This window comes from Cupressus sempervirens, chromosome 3 (genome assembly GCF_028749045.1).
Source record: "Cupressus sempervirens isolate cs-2001-9-10 chromosome 3, ASM2874904v1, whole genome shotgun sequence".
NCBI lineage: Eukaryota > Viridiplantae > Streptophyta > Pinopsida > Cupressales > Cupressaceae > Cupressus > Cupressus sempervirens.
In genome coordinates, this window is record NC_143120.1 from 1,040,912,044 (window position 1) to 1,040,932,811 (window position 20,768).

Here is a 20,768-nt window from a genome sequence, read left to right on the forward strand (position 1 = left end):
GAACTTCAATCTCCATTTCAATTGACAAAGAACATCTTCTATCAATGCATCATCAACTCTGTTAGTAACTCCACTCTTATTCTTAATAACAAATGTGAAACTCTGCAAGTACTCAACCCACTTCATATGTCTTTGATTTAATTTATGTTGACTTCCCAAGTATTGTAAAACTTTATGATCAGTATACAACACAAACTCCTTAGGAATCAAATAATGTCTTAACTTCTTCAATGCTTGAACAATAGCATAAAACTCTTGATCATACACAGAATACTTCCTTTTAACATCATTCAACTTTTCACTAAAGAAAGCAATAGGTTTACCTTCTTGACTTAATATAGCTCCTATTGCATTACCACTTGCATCACATTCAACTTGAAATACTTTGTTGAAATCAGACAAAGCCAAATATAGGTAATTCAACAACCTTTTGTTTCAAAGTCTCAAAACTCTTATCAGCTCCATGTGTCCACTTGAATTCCTTCTTATCTCCCCTCATTGTTTTAGTCATAGCATTACAAACAACATTGAAATTCTTCATAAACTTTTTGTAAAAACTAGCAAAACCATGAAATGATCTTACCTTGCCCACATTCTCAGGTGTAGGCCATTCCAAAATTTCTTTAACCTTCTCAAGACCCATCTTCAATCCATCAGTTGAAATCAGAAATCCTAAATATACAATTTCCTCTTGTGTGAAAGAACACTTTTTCAAATTAATTAGCAACTTTTCCTCTCTCAACCTTTGCAATAAGTGTCTGATATGCTCAAGATGTTCTTCCTTAGTCTTACTGAATATCAAAATATCATCCAAATAAACAATCACAAACTTACCCAAAAATCTTTTCAGAACTTCATTCATCAACCTCATGAAAGTACTAGGTGCAATAGTCAAACCAAAAGGCATAACCAACCATTCATACAAACCATTTTTTGTCTTGAAAGTAGTCTTCCATTCATCACCTTCCCTAATTCTAATATGATGATAGACACTCTTCAAATCAATCTTGGTAAAATACTTTTCTCCACTCAAACAATCCATTATGTCATCCATCCTCGGCATAGGAAACCTATATTTCACTGTGATCTTGTTAATAGCTCTGGAATTAGTACACATTCTCCATTCTCCATTCTTTTTAGGTGCTAATACAACAAGTACAACACATGGACTCAAGCTTTCTCTGATCAAACCTTTCTGCAACAACTCATGCACTTGTCTATTAAGTTCTTCATTCTTTGTAGATGTCAATCTATATGTTACTTTGTTTGGAAAACTAGCTCTAGGAATCATATCCATACAATGACTTATACTTCTTACTGGAGGTAAACTAGTAGGAATATCATTAGCAATAATATCTTTATACTCATCCAGCAATTATGTAATTTCTACTGGTACTTGGCTATCACTATCTTTTGTCACTCGGTCATTAATAGCTTCTACTGCTCAGTCATTACTACCAACACTTGGTCCTCTAGGAACTATAGCAAAACAATTTTGACTCTTTTTTACTTCCTTTTCAAATTGTTTCCCATTAACCATGCAAATTTTTATTGTAGTACAACTAACCTCATCTGGACTTTCAATCAAAGGCAACAATATTTGCTTCTTCCCATTCACCCAAAGAGTATATTGATTCAATCTTCCATCATGTACAACATATCTATCATATTACCAAGGTCTACCTAACAAAATATGACAACAATCCATAGGCATACTATCACACAAAACTTGATCAAAGTAATGTCCAATTTTGAACTTCACAAGGCATTGTTCACTTACCAATATCTTATGCTCATCTTTGATCCATGAAACATGATAAGGTTTGGGATGTTTCAGCTTTTGCAACTGCAACTTGGTAACCAGATCTTCTGATGCCAAATTTGTAGAACTTCCACTATCAATGATCACTTTGCAACATTTTACAGCCATCTTACATCTTATCTTGAAAAGACTTCTCCTTAAAATAGGTTCTTCATCAATTCCCTTATTACATAAGTTTCTTCTCATCATCAAATTTTCTCCAGCCTCAGGTCCACTTGGTGAACCCTCATCATCTCCTCAAATCACGACATTTATGTTACCTTGCCCACTTTCAGAGGATCTACATTCAAAAGATTTATGTCCCTCTTTACCACATCTGAAACAATTACCATGAAATCCACCTCTAGAATAAGAATTACCTCTTCCTCAGTAAGAATTAGTGCCTCCTTAGTAAGAATTACCACTTTTCCATTCGGTCTTGCCTTTGTCATCATTCTTCCATTCATATTTACCTTTATCTTGCACAAAACTTTCAAATCTGCCACCTTCACCATAAGATCTACCTCCGCCTCTCTGAAATCTACCACCTCTACCTCTTTGTCTTTGTTCATGCATCTTTGCTAATATCTCCTTAGCTTTCAAGGCATGTTGATATGCTTCTTCAACACTTTCCAATTTTACAAAACTTATTTCATCTTGAAATCAATCCATTTATGTACCTTGCAATTTTTTCAACATCATCATCCACGTGTCTAGATCTGATGTCTAATCTATAGAATTCCTCAGTATATTCTTTCACAGTCATGTCCTTTTGTTTCAAATTTTGCATCTTTTTCAACAAGCTAACTTGGTAATCAACAAGGAGGAATTTTTTCTTTACATTGTTCACCATCTTTGGCCAAGTTCTGATCTTCTCCTTTCCTCTTCTTTGTCTATCAATTTTCAAGTGCTCCCACCATAGTGATGCATGACCTTTCAACCTAGTGACTGCAATCTTCACCTTTCTATCATCAAGAGCATTTTCATACTCAAAGAACTTCTCCATATCAAAGATCCAATCCAACACAACATTGATATCCAATTTTCCATCATAAGGAACAACTTCTACAGTAGGCTTTGAATTTGACTCATACAACACTCAAAACAATCTTTCCTCATCTCAATCTTCTTAAGGTTTTGGATTATGGTTTGGTGCTGCTGCTTCATCATCACTTACATCATCAAGATGTTCTTCTCTCCTCTGGGTTGTCTCTACAACATCTAATTTGGCTGCAATTTATCTCAATTGATCCAATATAGCATCATCGACATTTCTTCTACTACGAACCATCTTTACAAATAAGGTTTGTACAAGATTGTAACACTTTGCAAGTTATAGGTCAAATCTGCAGATCTGCCACCTACAACCAAATTCAAATCAAGGTTCTACACAATCTAATCTCCACAAGGATGAAGTTCAAGCTCTGATACCAATTGACACAGGCAAAGGTATGAATAACTAGAGCCAAAGGCTCACCTAGCTATCTAAACCACCCTGCAAGAGTTAACACAACGAAAGCAAACACAAGGAACAATAACTAAAGGAGGAAGAACAAAGAAATATTTTTATTGATTCATCAAAATATCTTCATACATGCCCAACTATAAGGCCTCTTGGATTACAACCAAATACAAATACATTCACATTCAAAAATCCAACAACAAATTCACACTTTCAGTTCTGATCTCCCTCTCTTCTCTCAAAACTTTTTCCAAAAAAACTTCGCTACCCTAAAACCTAACATTAGACTTCCTTAAATACTTTGCCAATACGGCTTACAAAAGATTCTAGAACATAGAAGGCCACAAGTAAGCTCTTTACAAATATTGACTACCTAACAGAAATTAAATGCAAGCAAAGTCGGCCCAAACTGGAACCAGACACAAACAACTCGGCAAATGAAAACTGACACTCGTCATCCACACAAGCTCAGCATCAAATTGGCACTCGACACTCGAAGGATCACTCGACATCAATAGGTACTCGGCACCTAAATAAAATCACTTGGCAACCATAGGCACTCAAAAACCAAAGGATTCACTCAGCATCCAAAGAATTCATTCGGCAACCAAAGGAACTCGACAACAACTAAGAATGACTTGGCATCCAAAGAGTTCACTCAACAACCAAAGGAACTCGATAGAAAGAGCAAAAGTTCAAGATTGTAAGGAAACCTAGGATGATCCTGCATCACTATAAAGGGGTTGTTTCAAGTCTATACTTGTTTCCTCATAGAATGTGATGCAAAGAGTCATGCTCTAGCATTCTGGTACACCCAAGAGAAGAGTCTCCTTCTTGTTACTTATCCTGCCAAGTAAAAAACAAGCCCCCCAATTTTAGAACTACCTCCACTTTTTGAAAAATAGCCTCCTCTTAAGGAGTCATTATTTGTAGTTATGGCTCCACTCTTTCCTAAATTCTGAGCAAGAATTTCTCTTCCAACAACTGTCGAACCATTTTTACTTATCCTCTAAAATGTGTTCCATCTTTTTAAATTCAAAATGCTATTCCTATGGTGACATTTGCATATATTTGGGAGATCGATTAAAGCAATGAAGAGTTTATTATTATCCAACAAGTTTTCAAATCAGTGTTTAACAATTTGCATGCGACAATTTCTGATCATTGTGTTCTGCAATAAAAAGCCTATCGGCTTAATAGATATTTTTATTAAATAAATAAATAATGTCATTATAAATTATAACTATATAGAACAATTATTATTTTTTAAATAACATGCTATCATTGATTCAAGTAATAGAATTCTTTTTCCAAATACCATACTCGACAATGCTCATACACTCTATTGATCAAATTCTACTATAAGCCTATTTGGTTGTTGGCATAATAATTGAAAATTAGAATAAAAAAATGGAATGGGAATGGAAATGAGGAATGCGAATAGAAAATGACAATTCTAATCCTGTATGGTACACTTGGAATTCGATTGGGAATATGTTAATCCATTGTTTAGTTGTACAAAAATGGAATAGGAATAAGGTTAAGTTTTGCATTTTTAAAAATATTTCCCTTAAATTTTTTTGTTATAATTTATTAATTTTTTTTTTTTTTTTCAATAATGGTAAAAAGGTTAATTGTTTTAATTTATTTTATTAATTGAAGTTAATGAGAAATATAATTTATTTCATCTTTTTTAAACAAATATATATAAATAAAAAAATATTATAAAAAATGTTAAAAAAATGTTAATAGAAAAAAGCTAAAAGAAAAATTAGATTGGGAATAGGAATGGCCATTTCCAATAACAACTATTTTTTGGAATGGACATATGCTCATTTTGGGGACAAAATTGTAACTTTTCCCTATTCCAATTTAGGTACCAAACAGAAAATACATTTCCTATTCCAATTTTCTTATTCCTATTCCCGCAACCAAATGGGCCCTATAAATATTTTCAGCACAAGTTAATGTGGAGAAGCTCATATATTAGCAATTTCCAGTTTTAAAAATGGGATTGAAAGCCCATTTGGTTGCTGGAATACAATGAGAACAGGAATAAAAAATTAGAATTCGTTTTTAATTCTTTGTTTGGTGCGCCCAATCGGAATTGGGAATAAGAATACGTATTTCCATTTTGCCCCAAAATGAGCATTTGTCCATTCTCAAAAATACTTGTAATTGGAATTGTTATTCCCATTCCCATTTTGAATTTTTCTTATTTGAAAATATTTTTAGATCTGCTTCATTATAACTCCGTGTTGAAGCTCCCTAAAATAAAAAATCACACAATCCCTCTCCCGTTTGCTCTTGTCTCTAGGGATTATAAGAAGCTCTATGATTTCATCTACACTAGTGGGTCCACTCTTCTCGATTTCACCGTAAAGGAGTTAGGGCTTCGGAGAGACGAGTCCTACCATGACTTGCTTTTCAACCTTGGCTTCAATGCATTCGGGGGAATGCTCATCTTTTTCCCCAGTATCATCAACCATCCTTACCAGTGTGACTGCATTGCGAGCAGACAATGCGAGTATATTAGCACACGATACGACTTGTTTGTAGGTGACTTCAATGGCTAGTTTGACATCATCAATGAGGTCGAAACCTTGCAAAGACAAGTTGAGGACAGAGTCCTTCTTCGCAATATTATCCTCAGTGCTATCTATCAGAACAGAACCATCACACCCCTGTTCTTCCATGTACACAACAAAATGACTTCGTTTTTTTCTGATTAACGTTTTGATGATGTTTTTGTCAGTTTGATTGCAATTTTGATAATAAGAATGCATCAAATTTTAATTTCTATTGTGTCTATCCAAACAGAGAAAACAAATTCCTATTCTAGAAAACAATTCCCATTTCTCAATTCCTATCCCCACAACCAAACGGGCCCTTAGACTTTTCCAAAATTTGCTATTGTTGATCATAGATAATCAAAGCAGCTTAGATAAAATGTACTTTTAGTCAAAATTGAAAAATCTAAAACACAATAAATTTTAGTGAAATTTTCAACATTTGTTCTTCTTCCTGATCTTTATATTGTATGTTTTGTAATTGAAAGTAAAAAAATTGGGAAAAAACCACTGTATAAAGATCTAATTTTTTTATAAAAAAATATTTTGGTGCGTTCTGTTAAAAAAAATTAGCTTCTGATGCATTCTGTCGGCAAGATAGCCGGTCGTAGATATCCAGATTTATTAGTTTAAAGCCGGAGTTCTGACTTTGAAATTAATAGATCTTCCTTATTTATGAGCTATTAAAGCAAATAATGAAGAGCTGCAAATGCAAATGACCGTTGAATTTAATGATAAGATTGATCTGCATTTGCTGTAGTAAGAAGAAATTAAATTAATATATATTTCTTGCAGCAAAGCTGTTTGTAGGGTTTATCCTTCCATAAACATTTACTAGAGCATTTATTTAGATATTTAGATTTACTCTGTGTTTTCAACATGATGTTTGCTCCCAACAAAATCCGACACAAAATATAAATTTCAGTACTGGAATGAAAATTATTGACTCCGGCGAAATGAATTAGATCAAGTAGAATTGAGATGAATACGATGTAAATATATCGTAAATCTCTTCCAATTTATTGGCCAATTTTTACTTTTTAGTGCAGCTTACTACAGAAAAGAGGAGTTTGGGCCAAAGACAGGTCACCAAAGACAGGTCACTATTAGTAGCCTTTGTATGGATAAAGATCGTATATACTTATTAAGATTTATAGGCACTATTACAATTTAATTATATTCTTAATCATAATTTTAAATTTTAAATTTAAACTTAAAATCTTTGATTGACGGATGTGCAGAAGGATATTGAGGGCTTCTGTATAGGAGCTGCGGGACGTACGTCAGGCTTATGGCATGGGAATGAGAATTGAGAATGAAAAGGGGCGCACGTTTTAGATTCCCACATAGACAGTGCCCCACGACTTATAGGCAGCCGGGTTGCAGCCGTCGATCCTGTCTGAACCCTTCTCACACGTCTAGTAGATCATTACGCGGCAATCACCGACCCGTCAGATGAATTAAGGATTGATCGCAGCCGTGCATGTTTCTATCACAGAAGCTGATAGGAGGCCGCGTTAATGCGGAGTCATTTGACTTTTTAGTTTTCTTTCTCGCTATACGGAACCTTAAGTTTAAAATTATTTGGCATCCCTGTCCTGAAGAAGATTCCAGAGATTATTGCACCGATCAAGAGTTCGAATCCCAAATTCGCAGAATCATACATAGCTGACGAATTAATAATAAGCCGGGTCGATTGATTCTGGAGCAAACTAATCGAATCAAACCGAGGCAAAAAGGCGCATTCCAATCGACAGATACGCTAATGTCTGATGCTCATGTCCCCCTTGAAAGCAATCCAATGGATAATATTCTAGCAGTGCCCAGCCATGGCGGCCGTTTTATGCAGTATAATATTTTCGGCAACATTTTTGAAGTGACTGCCAAGTACATACCCCCTCTGGTGCCCATTGGGAAAGGAGCTTATGGGATTGTCTGGTTTGTATAAAAAAGCTTTAACCTTTGGAAATATAAACAAAAGAGCGCAAAATTATTTGTGAAACTGCTTTTATATATTTTGAGCGCGGAATTTCAAATAGTGATTTTGGATCAGGAAATTAGTAATTTGGGGTTTAATGACACATTAATTGGACGAGACTGTAGGGTTTATTTTAATTCCGCCCGGATTTTGGGGATTATTATTGATTTTCTCTTAATTTAACGGCAATGTCACATGTAACTAGGGTTATGACTGCAAAAACGTAATTCTGGAAAAATGTGTTTCTATCTTGTTTAGTAATGTAGGCCTATCCCTTATGCTTGATTTGAGACAAGGAGCTTTTCCAATTAGTTTGTATTAATCTATGGACGATTCAAGTTAACTGCATGCTGAAATTCAAGTAACGATTTTGGATCCGGGCGAGATTGTAGTTTTAATGCTTTTGATGTTTTTCCTGAATTTTGGAGTTTACTTACGTTACTTCTCCTGAAATGACGGGTATTCTAATTTTCAAAAATCTGTGTAGGAATTATGTCTGATTGTGGAGACATTTAAACGTGTTTTTCCCAATTCCCAAATTTCACTTCTGTTCTCTGAGAAACTTTAGCCCAAGATTTATTGGATTGCCAAGTATTTTTAAAGCGTAGAGCTTAAGATTTATTAAAAATATATCAAACTCAGATTTGGTGAGATTGTATCTTCGCTCTTATTTTTGGCTTGCTAGAGGCTGAGTGTTTGTGAGCTCATTTTTTATTTTCGTTGAATTGGATGTGTATTTATTTCTTCTGAAGTTCGTCATTATTATTTTCCTCTCAAGTATAAAGCCTTGAATTATATTCTGAAAGAATCCTGGGGTTGATAGCTGAATTGGTCCAGTCAGCAAGAACACCAATAGGTTAGTCTGTGCTTTTCCCTGTCAATAGCCTTTGTTAATTGAAATTCCAGTCGCTCTAACTACTGCTCAGTTTTTCTTAACTAGATTGTGAAAATAATGCCAGAAAGTGAAAAGTAATGAACTTTACTTCCAGTAGTAGCCTGCTGCACCTTGCTCTAATTGGTCAGATATTGATGACCGACTTTATTTCCCAGTTGGTTTTGACCTGATTGAAGCAACATTTAATTGCTAGTGTTATTCCAAAATTGTCAGAGGTGAAGTTTCAGTCCGGTTAGTTTCAGTTTTTTTTTCTTTTTATCTGATTTCTAGGATTGATTTTATCTTGATTTTATGTAAATGTTCAATCGTGGAAATGAAATCTCAATTATATTCATTGTTTGTGTCTGAGTTTGAGGTTTCATTTTTAATTTCCTAGCACATTCTTACAGCCATAGTCAAACTATATATTTTTTGCTGCTACTTTTTAGAACTCTTTAGATGGTTAATCCATGTTTAATGATAGCTGCGTGCTGATTTTCAAACAACATTATTGGATTGAGCCCAGATCATATTGTTTTGTTAATTTTGAATTGCTAGAGATGGAGTTGATGCGATGTTACTCGTCTTTGTTTTCCTTAGGGTATATTTACTTATTACCTATTTTGTGTGAGTTTGGAGTTATATTTCCAACTTTCCCAGCAGTCTTACAGCCATTGTCAAACTATATATTTAATATTTTTCCTTAATCTTAGGGTTGTTTAATTCTTCATTTCTGGACTCTTTAGAAGGGAAGTCCTTGTCCAATGACAGCTTTAAGCTGCTATTCAAATAACATTAATGGTCTGGGTTCAGATTATATTGATTGTCTTACTTTTTACTTGCCGGAGATCAAATTGTTGTGAGGTTATTCTCTCCTTTTTTTCTTGGATTCAAGGTGTATTAATGTATAAATTGCCTTGAAATGTGGGGTGATTCAAATCTTCCCGATTGTTGGGTTTATGGTTGAGTTTTTAATGATTTTTGTCAATACAATATATCTTCAAAACAAATTATGGAAAAAGGTATTTGAAGACAAAGTACTCTTGGCTGCCTGCTTTGAACAGGCAGTGTGTGAAGTACCTAGGGATATAGTATAATATATATAGGTTGACGTAGATACTGACATATAGCGCATGTAAAGAAACCTTGTTGATTATTATACATGCTGTGGACCAAAGCAAAGTCAAAGTAGAGCAAATTAAGAAATCTAAAGAAGAATGCATATAAGAACCAGAAAAAGAAAAGGAAGAAGATGAAGGACCTTTCCATTCAAGAGCAAAAAGAACAAGTGGAAATCACATTGAAGAAGCAAATGTATCCTAAAAGTTTCTAAAATTAGTAGAAAAATGGTGCTTAATAAAGACATCCCTACCCTTGTGAGAGGCAACAAGATGCATATGAACACATAGGGAACCAAAGGAACAATCACTAGCAATATGCATTGAATGGAAGGAATGGCTATCGTCATACATGGAATTAGAGACACAATTATCATGGGTCCACATCAAGGGAGCAACTGTTTTTTGTGAAAGTAACATAGAAATTACTACAATGGTGAATGAACTCAAAGTGGCACAATGAAATAGAAAGAAGATCAATAGATGGGTAACATCAATCACATTTGCATTATGGATGGTTGGATGATATTATGATGTATATAGGTTGATGGAGATGCCAATATGTGGTACACACCCCTTGGTTATCTATATTGGATAGCTTGTGTATAATGTGATAGGTGATTTACCCCTCCATTGTATCATTAGTGGGAAGTCTAAACATAGAGAGGATTATTCTTGTAATGGTGGGAAAACTATGGCATATAATGTGGAGAGGAGAATTGTACAGTGTTTATGTACCTTAAAGGATAATTGTAGCTCTGAGAACAATGAATATTAGTGCATCTTGGCTCGCAAATATTTCATGTTGTGTGCGATTTCTCTTTTATGTTCTCATATTGCTATCATTATCTAGAATTTCTAATAGTATATGGTTTTTTGACCTAGTGCTCTATATCTTTTAACCTATTGATCTCTCCTATTTTGTTCTTTTTAGCAAATATAGACACCTGGTTGCAATACTATGCTAACAGTATACCCTTCTCTCTATTTAAACTTTTTTCTTAAATATTCAGGTTTGCTTACATTTCATTTATAATTTATGTGTGCCGTTAGCATTATTTTTGTGGATGTAGGAAATGGGTGCATCTCTCTAAACAACTGACTTGCCCGTCAAACAAAATTAACTTATTAGTTTTGTCTGCTTGTTTGTGTAGATAGCTCTTCTAGTGGAACTAACTGGTTCTTCTCTGTATTGGTATGCCTATGTAGCTCTGCGATGAATGCAAAAACAAACGAGCATGTGGCCATCAAGAAGATTTCTAATGCCTTTGACAACCGCATTGATGCAAAGAGAACTCTTCGAGAAATCAAGTTGTGTCGACATATGGATCATGAAAATGTAGATACTCCTCCCAAAGAGCAGCATATTACATACAATGTTTCAATTTTCGTTATTCTTTTGTCATTTGTTTGTAGATTATTTTTGTGGACTGGTTTGGTTCGAGAACTTAACCAATTGTTGCAGCTGATGGTTCATTTTTTCTGTTTGTTGGAAATCCACTCGAATCAGAGCATTGCGTTTCACCCTTTTGAAATCATTCAATGTCTGATTTTGAGTCTTTTTGTTAGTGTGCATTTCTACTAGAAATATTTTAAGACCAAAGATACTCATTTACGTATGGAACACCCTTGTGCTACTTAGAGGTGAAACATTTGGGTTTATCTAATCACAGAGTGGGGAAACATCTGGGCCACAAGAATTTCCTGCCTTGGGCTACCATTGCATATCTGCTGGTGGTGCGGTTGTTTGAGGGCACTCAAAGTTTGAATAGTGGACTGACAGGAGTAGGGTGTCAGATGCCAGCATTATGAAACACATTTCAAACATTATCATAGACATCATGTGAATGGAGTGTGTAATTAACAATGAAAAGACTTATGCATATAATATATATAGACATATGTGAATACAAGTATATACTTGTGCTTATAAGTATGCATACAAGCATATATAATATATATGTATATATGTACATATACATTTATAATCATGATTATATATACACATTTCTATTTAAACACATATAGTATATGCATATATTTATACACTTTATCATAGTGACAAAAATCTGTTAAGAAAACTGAGAGCTTTTTAAAATTTAAAGGTATTTCAATTGCATAGAGATATATAGAACAAATAAAACTGAGAGTTTAGACTATAGACCATGAATTGATTATATATACACATTTCTATTTATACACGTTTATGTATATGCATATATTTAATATTTATACATTATTAATCACAGCAGCAAAAATCTGTTAGGAAAAGCTCAACAAAGAAGAAGTGAATTTTTTTTTTTTTTTTTAATAAATTTGGGTTAAGAAAATGGCAAAACAGGAGAAAAGTGTGCTGTTTTTCATTTCAATTGCATAGAGATATAGAGAACATATAAAATTGAGAATTGAGACTTTAGACTATGAATTTTGGATCATAGGTTTTTGTTATTTTTGTCAATATCACTGGTAACATTGCATTGAACAATGCATACTTCATAGTGCATGAATAATAAGAAGATCGAATTGTTTTTGAAAATTTCAGTTACAATCTACTTTGCATAAAGTCAACTTACCAGCTAAGTACAAAGTTCCGAAAATATAGAAGTAGTGAAGGAACCTTGTTACTACAAGGAGAGCTACACTAGAGGGCAGCAAGTCTTGATGATGCAGCACTTGATTAAGAGCCTCTCCTAACTGGTTCAACCACATCACTATCATATTTGCACTGCTTAAGGAAATCATGTACCACCATTATGGACATCATCATCTGCAGTCCACCTAGAATCTCAATCAATCTTGTTGAAGTCAATTAGCTGATCTTTCTCAACAGTACATAATTTTTACTTTTATAGAAATTTGACGAAGAAAAGAACAAGGATTGCTATTTAATAATCTATAGTGACGATTGCATGTATTTCAATACTCTAAACTTTGAGCTTTCTTTAGATGAGTGGAGGTAGTGGTGAATGATGAAATTAATAAAATAATCAAATGGTTATTATATACAGGGCATATAATACCCAACAAAATCCTTTTGGTCTCTCATTTATTTTTATTAAAGAAAGGTGGTTTCTTATGTATCTGTATTGATCATGGGGAATTAAATAGAAATTCATCAAGAAAAATTCCTCATTATATGCATAGATGACCTATAGCTGAGCTATGCAAAGCAATAATGTTGACAAGACTGATTTCACATCTAGTCACCAATAATCATGAAGAAAATTTCTTCATTAAGTGTATCAATGACCTGCAGCTGAGCTATGTGAAGCATCAATTTTTACAAAGATTGATTGGATATCTTGTTATCATTAGATAAGGCGACCAGTTTAAGACAGTATTTAGAAGCCATCATGACCAACCAGCGCCCACCTACTGTCCAAGGTACAATGAACTGATTGTTCAAATGCCATTGCAGAAAGATTTTGTCTCTGTTGTTTTTAGTGATATCCTCGTTTGAAGCAAAACAAAATTAGGACTATTTAAGAATTTAAATCTAATTTAGAAGTCCTGAGCTCACATTCCTTACTTACAAAGGAACCAGAATGTGACTTTGCGAAGAGTCAGCTTGTGTATTGCAGGCATAAAATTAGCACAGGGAGTTAAGTTGAATCTAGGTAAGATTTGAACTATCCTTGATTGGCCAAATCCCAAAAAGGTGACTTACTGGAGAGACTTTAATGGACCATGCTCATGCGAAACCAGCAACATATTGCTTTTAAAATCAAAAAATTAGATGAGTAGATGTGTATGTGATAGAAAATGTTATTATTTATGCTTGCCATAGAGAAATTCAAGTTATGTTTGTTGGAACAGTACCTTATTATTGTTATACAAGCTTATCATTGAAGTCTGAAATATTATTGTCTTTAAAGAGTGAGCGTTTCCAATGATAAGATTTTAATTCTGAAATTCAATATAAAAGGCAATAAATTATGTTGTTGCCGATCCTTATCAAGGCTACTTAAGCTGCATGCAGTATCAGTTGTGGAACTGAGATACATGAAAAAGAACTAAAATGCTAACTGAGTATGCAAATGATGAAATGACCATTACTTTGTCAAAAGATTCTAAAAGATGCTAAAGGACAGGAATATACCTTTTCAAGCGATATAATTTCTTATGGGAATTGAATATATATTGTGCCTAATTCAATCTTCAAAAGGTAAAAGAATTATAGGATACCTCAACTGGTTCTGGTGACAATAGCTTCCTTAAGACATAGGCAGCATACAAAACACTTGTTTTCAAAGAGGATCGAAACAAGATGTAAACCGAATAAAACAGAGAATGTAAGAAGTCTAGGTTTCTTGCAACTCTAGCTCGTTCCCAGCCAAAACTTGGAATCCATTAGCATGTACTTTGATGTTGGTCCACCATGGGTGGTAGAAAGCAAAGCATTTAATATCTATGGATGTTGCAGGATTTGATAAAGCTTCACAATTTGCTGAACTGTTTATGGAGCATGTATGTAGATTGCAATGCCTTTCAATGCCTTGCAAATAACTTTTGGAAGAAGCTCATCAAATATACTGGGATCAAGTTAAAATAAGTTCTATCACCCTCAAGCAGATTAAAAAACTAGAATTGTTGATAGATATCTGAAGTCTGAAATGACTTGAAAAATTATGCTGCAGACCAGCAAACCCGATAGCCAAAAATGTTTGTATTTGGTGGAAGATCACTAAAATACAACATTTCACACATCTATTGCGACATGTATTTAAGGCATTAGGGTTATGATGCTTCCTTTTTAATTGATTGGTTAAATGAACATTCACATGTTCTAGCTATCCTTGATTACCTTGAAGAAGATCAATAGATTTTTGTTACCGCTAAATTCTGATTACCCCTAATGTAAATTTCTAAACTTTTTCCCCAAATAAAAATTCTCAAATACGTTCTCCAAGTTAGAATTGCCAGGTTGTCGGCCTTTATTAAAACTTTTAAGTTTTGAGCCTACTTCTAAGATTCTACTTTGATCCAATCCCATGACCTACTGCCAAGTTGCTGGTTCCCAAAAGATCACAACTCACGACCTCCAGGTCAAAGCTTGTGGAAGGAAGCGATTAACCAACAACAAGTTTATCAAGGCAATTAAGTCTAGGAAACCGGGAATGGTGCAGGAGTTAATTTAAACTGGATAGCTAAAGATTATTGACATGACTACTAGCAAAGAAATTGAAATGTTAGAATGGAATTGTATTATTTTGGTGAAAAGGTATGCATTTAATTCTCACGCCACCAAAATTCCATTGCCAGGTTGTCACACGCATGCCCATAAGAGAACATGTAATAATTAATCTTTCATATTAATTCTTTGTCCACTCCTTGTCCAAGATGCCTTGTGCTTGCCACCCCTGGCATTCATTTCAACTTCAGAATGGGACTACCTGCAAATGTCGAATTCTGGAATGAAGATCCTCAACCAGTATGGCAACTTGACATTATCTCCATCCTTTTCATAGCTGCATGGGAATTGAAGATCTCACTATGAGAGCGACAATTTTGAACTCAAAGAGAAAAGAGATAGAGCAAAACTTCGCGAAATGCTCAAGAATCACAGAGGAGACCCTGTTGTTGATGAATTCCTCGAGGACATGGAAGAATTGCTCAACATGATTCATATAGAAGACGATCTTGTACATTGAAAATTAATCTTAATTATGTAATTGTAATGGTTGTTGTAGGAAGATGAACAGTTATTTTAGTGAGGGAGTTACGTATATAAGGAAATTTTGGATTTGTGAAAGGGGGGAGTTCCACACAGGAAAAGAATGAAAAATCTCATAGTATGAAATTTGAATGTATAGCCTTTGAACTGATACACAGACATTAATAAAATGAGGATAGTCCTTATCATACGTGTTTAGGTTTGTTCTCCAACTGCAAATAGACTTTGACCTTCTGTAGTTATACATTAATGTCTGTTCATAGTTATGAGCTACATAAATAATTCAATTCAGGTTGTGCCTTATTATTGAATTATGTTCAAGTTGTCCTAGATATCTTCTTTTTACTTTTTGGCTTCACTCTGTCCATTTACTTCATTTAAAATTAGCTTATAGCATCTACTTTCATGGTTATGGATAGATGTCGATGCCTTTATTGCTTTCTGGTGAAAAGCATATCCGGTGTTTTATTCGTTGTGAATCTTTTAAGAGGGAGCTGTACCTCTCTATCCAGAGGAAAGTTATTCATTTAGTGATAACTTCTCCAACTGTTAGTGCTCTTTGTCTTTCCTCTTGGGCATTTTGAGTCAGTTTATGTATTTATTTGTGAAAGGCAAACTGGTTCATTAACAATTTTGAAGCAAATAAAGCACAACTTGAATGTGGCTCAAGTTACAATGGAATCTCAACAGGATCAGCACCAAAGTCAGATTTTGGGTAAATAACGGTTCTTGTAAAGTTGCATTACCATAAGCAGAAATCTCTTAAAAGAAAGGCAGCAAAAAAACTTGGACCTTATACTAAAGGCTCTACAAGATTATCAACTACTGCCTGCAGGAGCTTGGTTGCATAGTATCTTTGACATCTTATGTTTGACAAGTAGTAAGTACAATAACAATGTTTAATTGCCTCACCTCTACATACTGGTGAAGGACATTTGGTTTCACACCGAAAAGCTTCTTAAAAACTTGAGAAATCGAAGTTCAGGACAATGGTACCAGTAGAATGTCTCATCTTCACAATCTTTGTTATTCCTATTTTATGTAAGGTTTACTTTATGCCTTGTTTTCATCCCAATGCTTCAAATTTTTATTATTTTTGGCAGCGAATTTTTTTTTTTTCAATGATCACATAATTCTGTTATACTGGACCTTCAAACTTCAATTAGAGCTTCTCCACCTATCAATTTCAGATTTCAAGTAGTTTTAGTTTCTATCAGTTTAAGTTTCATAAAAATCTCTTCCTAGCAATATCAATCTAGTTTCAGCAGTTTCATTGAAGCTTCAGATTTCTTTTCTCTATCTTGCGATTCATATTTCCAGTAGTTCCAAATTTGTATTACAAGATTGCAACAGATACAGATTAGAATGCCATGATCAGTTTTGAAAAATCTGGTCATAGCATCATCTGCTTGATTTTCACAGCGTAATCTTCACTTTCAGTAGTGATCAATTTATGATCACAATATTAATGCTACGTTTGGAAACAAGATTATGACCTGTACAGTGAAATCTGGTATCATGTTGGATCTCTCTAGAAAAAATGTTTTTAATATTTCTAGTGTCATGTTGGATGTTTCTATTATAGAGCTGATAAGTATGCCATACATCTCTGTAATGTGTATAGAGGAAGAGACCAGTCCTGCTGTAACCCTTGCATTTTGCAACCATGTTTGCCATACTGATTTGAAAAGGATAATCAAGTTAACAATGCCTTGGAAAATGACTCTGCAAATGCATGTCATTCAATAGAAATATATCAACCTGGATAACACCAAATTAATAATCCAGCATCGTGACTAGACCGTGGGCGAGGAAATCTTCTTGATATGACTTTTCTTAGGATATTTTATGTTAAGTTTGTTGTTTTTGGATTCTTGCATAATTTCAATGTTTTTAAATTTTTGATACTATAGTTTCTGATTGACTTCTATTTGGATGAACTAAACTGGAAGCATAGTGATGAAAGCCGATGATTTGTGTATAACAGGTTATTGCCATAAGAGATATAATACCTCCTCCACAGAGAGAATCTTTTAATGATGTATACATTGCATCTGAACTGATGGATACTGATCTCCACCAAATTATCCGTTCCAATCAAGCTTTATCAGAGGAGCATTGCCAGGTGTGCATCTAGTTTCTAAATTAAGCTCACTGCACACAAAAACTTTAATTTTGACAAGTGTGTCCATTATTCTAGATTCTAAATTATGTTCACTGCACACAAAAACTTAAATTTTTGACAAGGATGTCCATTATTAAGTGATTATATTTTTGTAGTACTTCCCCTTAGCATCAAGCTAAAAATTAAATAGTTCTAGGAGATGCTGCTCGAATTGAATTATGAAGCTCGAATTGAATTATGAATGGTATAAAATCACAGAGAAGGAAATACAATCTTAAGAATGTATGAACTCTGGACATTGTTTCTTATTGTAAAAATAATTGTGTAGGTGTGTGTACGTATCTATGTGCATAACATGACATAGTTGGAACTATAGTTATTACCAACATGATATGCTGCAGAAAGGCACTCTATATGGCCAAAATATCTCGAGCTAAATGCAGCCAATGCCACAAGCTTAGTAGCTTTCAACCTCTGTCAAATACAGGTTTCCATGATCTTCTGTGTGTGGAGATTTCAGTCTTTAGGGACTTAAAACCTCCACAACCTTGTCTTCAATTGATTGGTAGGGAACTATGGCAATGTAATGACTAAATCAAGCATTACAACCCTCAAAGCTGTGTCACATGTTTTGGCTTTAAACATACATTTTTCTAGTTTAAGATAATATAATTTGGTTTGATTTATATGGAATATATAAATTACTGATTAAGATTCAATAATATGGATCCAGTTTGTACTGCTGAACACTTGAGATTAAGTGTTTTCAGTTTTCTCAATATGTAAAATTGATTGGAAAGCACACAATTACTTGTCTATTGGTTAATTCAGATTGTCATGTTTCTGTGGGTGATAAGCTTAGTCCCTTGTATTGCTTATTAGGCACTAATATTTGTGTGTATTTTTTCTTGCAGTACTTCCTGTATCAGATTTTGCGAGGATTAAAATACATCCATTCTGCAAATGTACTTCATAGGGATTTGAAGCCCAGCAATCTTCTTCTGAATGCAAACTGTGATCTAAAGATAGGAGATTTTGGTCTTGCCCGTATTACCTCTGAAACTGACTTTATGACAGAATATGTTGTCACAAGATGGTATAGAGCACCAGAACTGCTACTAAATTCATCCGATTACACTGCAGCAATTGATGTGTGGTCTGTAGGTTGTATTTTTATGGAATTAATGAATAAGACACCATTACTTCCAGGAAGGGATCATGTGCATCAGCTACGTTTGTTAACAGAGGTAAGCACTGTGGTTTCTTATATTCACGATTTAAATGATACTTAATTTCACAGACAAGTTGTGATGGTTCTGTGTGTTTGAGATGTAGTTAAGCTTGAATATTTTGTTAATTTGCTATTTCAGATTCTGTTTCTGGAGAGCAAATTCATAGGGAGTAGAAGATAAGGCTAAGATAGTAAATAAATATAATCGGTTTTCTAAGAAACAAATTGTGTTTTTACAGTTGATAGGTACACCAACTGAGGCTGATCTTGGGTTTGTTCGGAGTGATAATGCTAGGAAATTTATTCGGCAAATGCATCAACATCCAAGGCAGTCATTTGCTGAAAAATTTCCACATATACATCCTCTGGCAATTGATCTTTGTGAAAGAATGCTGACATTTGATCCAACAAAGAGGATCACAGGTACACAACATAGATGTTCTTTTGCAGTCTATTCACTAATTCCCCATTTATTTAGTTTGCCAAAGAATTACTGGAGAATTTGTTTATGTATGTATCAAACAGTGCCTATTCTGGTTTACTATTTTTATATTATTAGTAGACATTAATATCTCAGATTTAACATCTCAATAGGAATATATATGAAATCCATCATAAAGTGATTCTAGGACATAACTCTCTTACTACATGCACGATGTCTTAATTGCCTATATTTCTATATGATTTATAAAGAAATGCCTATTTTGGCTAGTGCAAAATTCCTGTTACAGCCATTGACAAAAAAATTGTCTATATGGAGCCCATAAGTGCAATGCCTATTTTGCATACGGCAATTCATGCCATTTGTCACGAAAATACAGTATACTACTGTGGATTATATACTAGTTTTATTTAATATTACTATCACTTGTACTAAAAGGAGGTGCTATGGGTACGCCGATAGTGATATATGTTAAAGAACATGGAAACCCAAACATGAATGAATTCAGATATACTTAGGGATATGATGTATACAAAATGTCTCAACAATGTCAAAACTGATTAGATGAGTTCTGATTGAAGAATGTAAACCTATGAACCTCTACTGAAAGTCATCATAAACTCTTTATTACAAACCATGTTTCATATTTCAATTTTAATTGTTTAAATAAAGCTACAAATATTCACACATCAAATACAACAAATAGTCAAAATGTTAAAAAACTTTAAATTATCTTTTACTATCATTACATTCCATTTAAATCCAATAAATATCTAAAGCTCAAATAGTAAAAGAAAGTTATGCAAGTGTTAGTAACAAGGCAAATAGGATGGATACGTGGCATAGCTTTGTTGTAGTAACACAAAGCTCCACAACAAAAGGATGCGACACCTTCACAAAAGGAGCACATAACTTCTTCCAACCAAAAGCTTCACAAGAGCAATACACAACTTCAAATACACGCAAACTTTAGGGATGGTATGATAATTTTGAAGCCAAAATACTCCCAAATCTCTAGCAAATCGAACATCAAAAATGAGAAAGTTGTGAGTATAACAATGTTGCAGAAAATCTTCAAATAAGATCTTACAACAAATGTTAATGCAGTATATTGTCAATCAAAACTTTAATGAATGCAAAGAAGAAAACCTAATGGAAATCAATATGTTATACTTTTTACTTCTTGAAATTTGATATTGAATGTTGGCAATCATATTTCAAGAAATCAAAAATCTATATTGCGAGTAAATGTTAAAATAAATATAATCTGTAATGTGTAACTTTAAAATTGACTGAACTTGATTAATAAGAAAAGCTTATCCAAAAACAAATGTATTAGATATCATAAAAGATTACAATTCAATAAAAAAATTTTAAGACTTGAGGGGGCTCTGCAACTTGGTGCTATGTCACCCTCCAAGCGCACGAGCATCCTACGACCTCTAATGCAAGGGTGGTGGAGGATTTATTACAATGACCTCCAAATCTCCCAG

At 33.9% G+C, this 20,768-nt stretch overlaps 1 protein-coding gene across 2 annotated transcripts in view; it reads left to right on the forward strand.

The window, feature by feature from the left end:
- The first annotated feature begins 6,387 nt into the window (after window positions 1–6,387).
- The window catches only part of LOC149570284 (mitogen-activated protein kinase homolog MMK1-like), a 42,726-nt gene continuing 28,345 nt past the window's right edge, over window positions 6,388–20,768 (forward strand). Inside the window, exons 1-5 of one of the 2 annotated variants that reach the window (XM_089822917.1) lie at window positions 6,388–6,592; window positions 11,013–11,142; window positions 17,465–17,602; window positions 18,517–18,849; window positions 19,073–19,256. In XM_089822917.1, the coding sequence (XP_089679043.1) occupies window positions 6,543–6,592; window positions 11,013–11,142; window positions 17,465–17,602; window positions 18,517–18,849; window positions 19,073–19,256 (835 nt within the window). In that variant the 5' untranslated portion in view covers window positions 6,388–6,542. Of the gene's footprint in view, window positions 6,593–7,422; window positions 7,772–11,012; window positions 11,143–17,464; window positions 17,603–18,516; window positions 18,850–19,072; window positions 19,257–20,768 lie in introns of those variants that run through there. The other variant, XM_089822916.1, reaches the window with a different exon arrangement.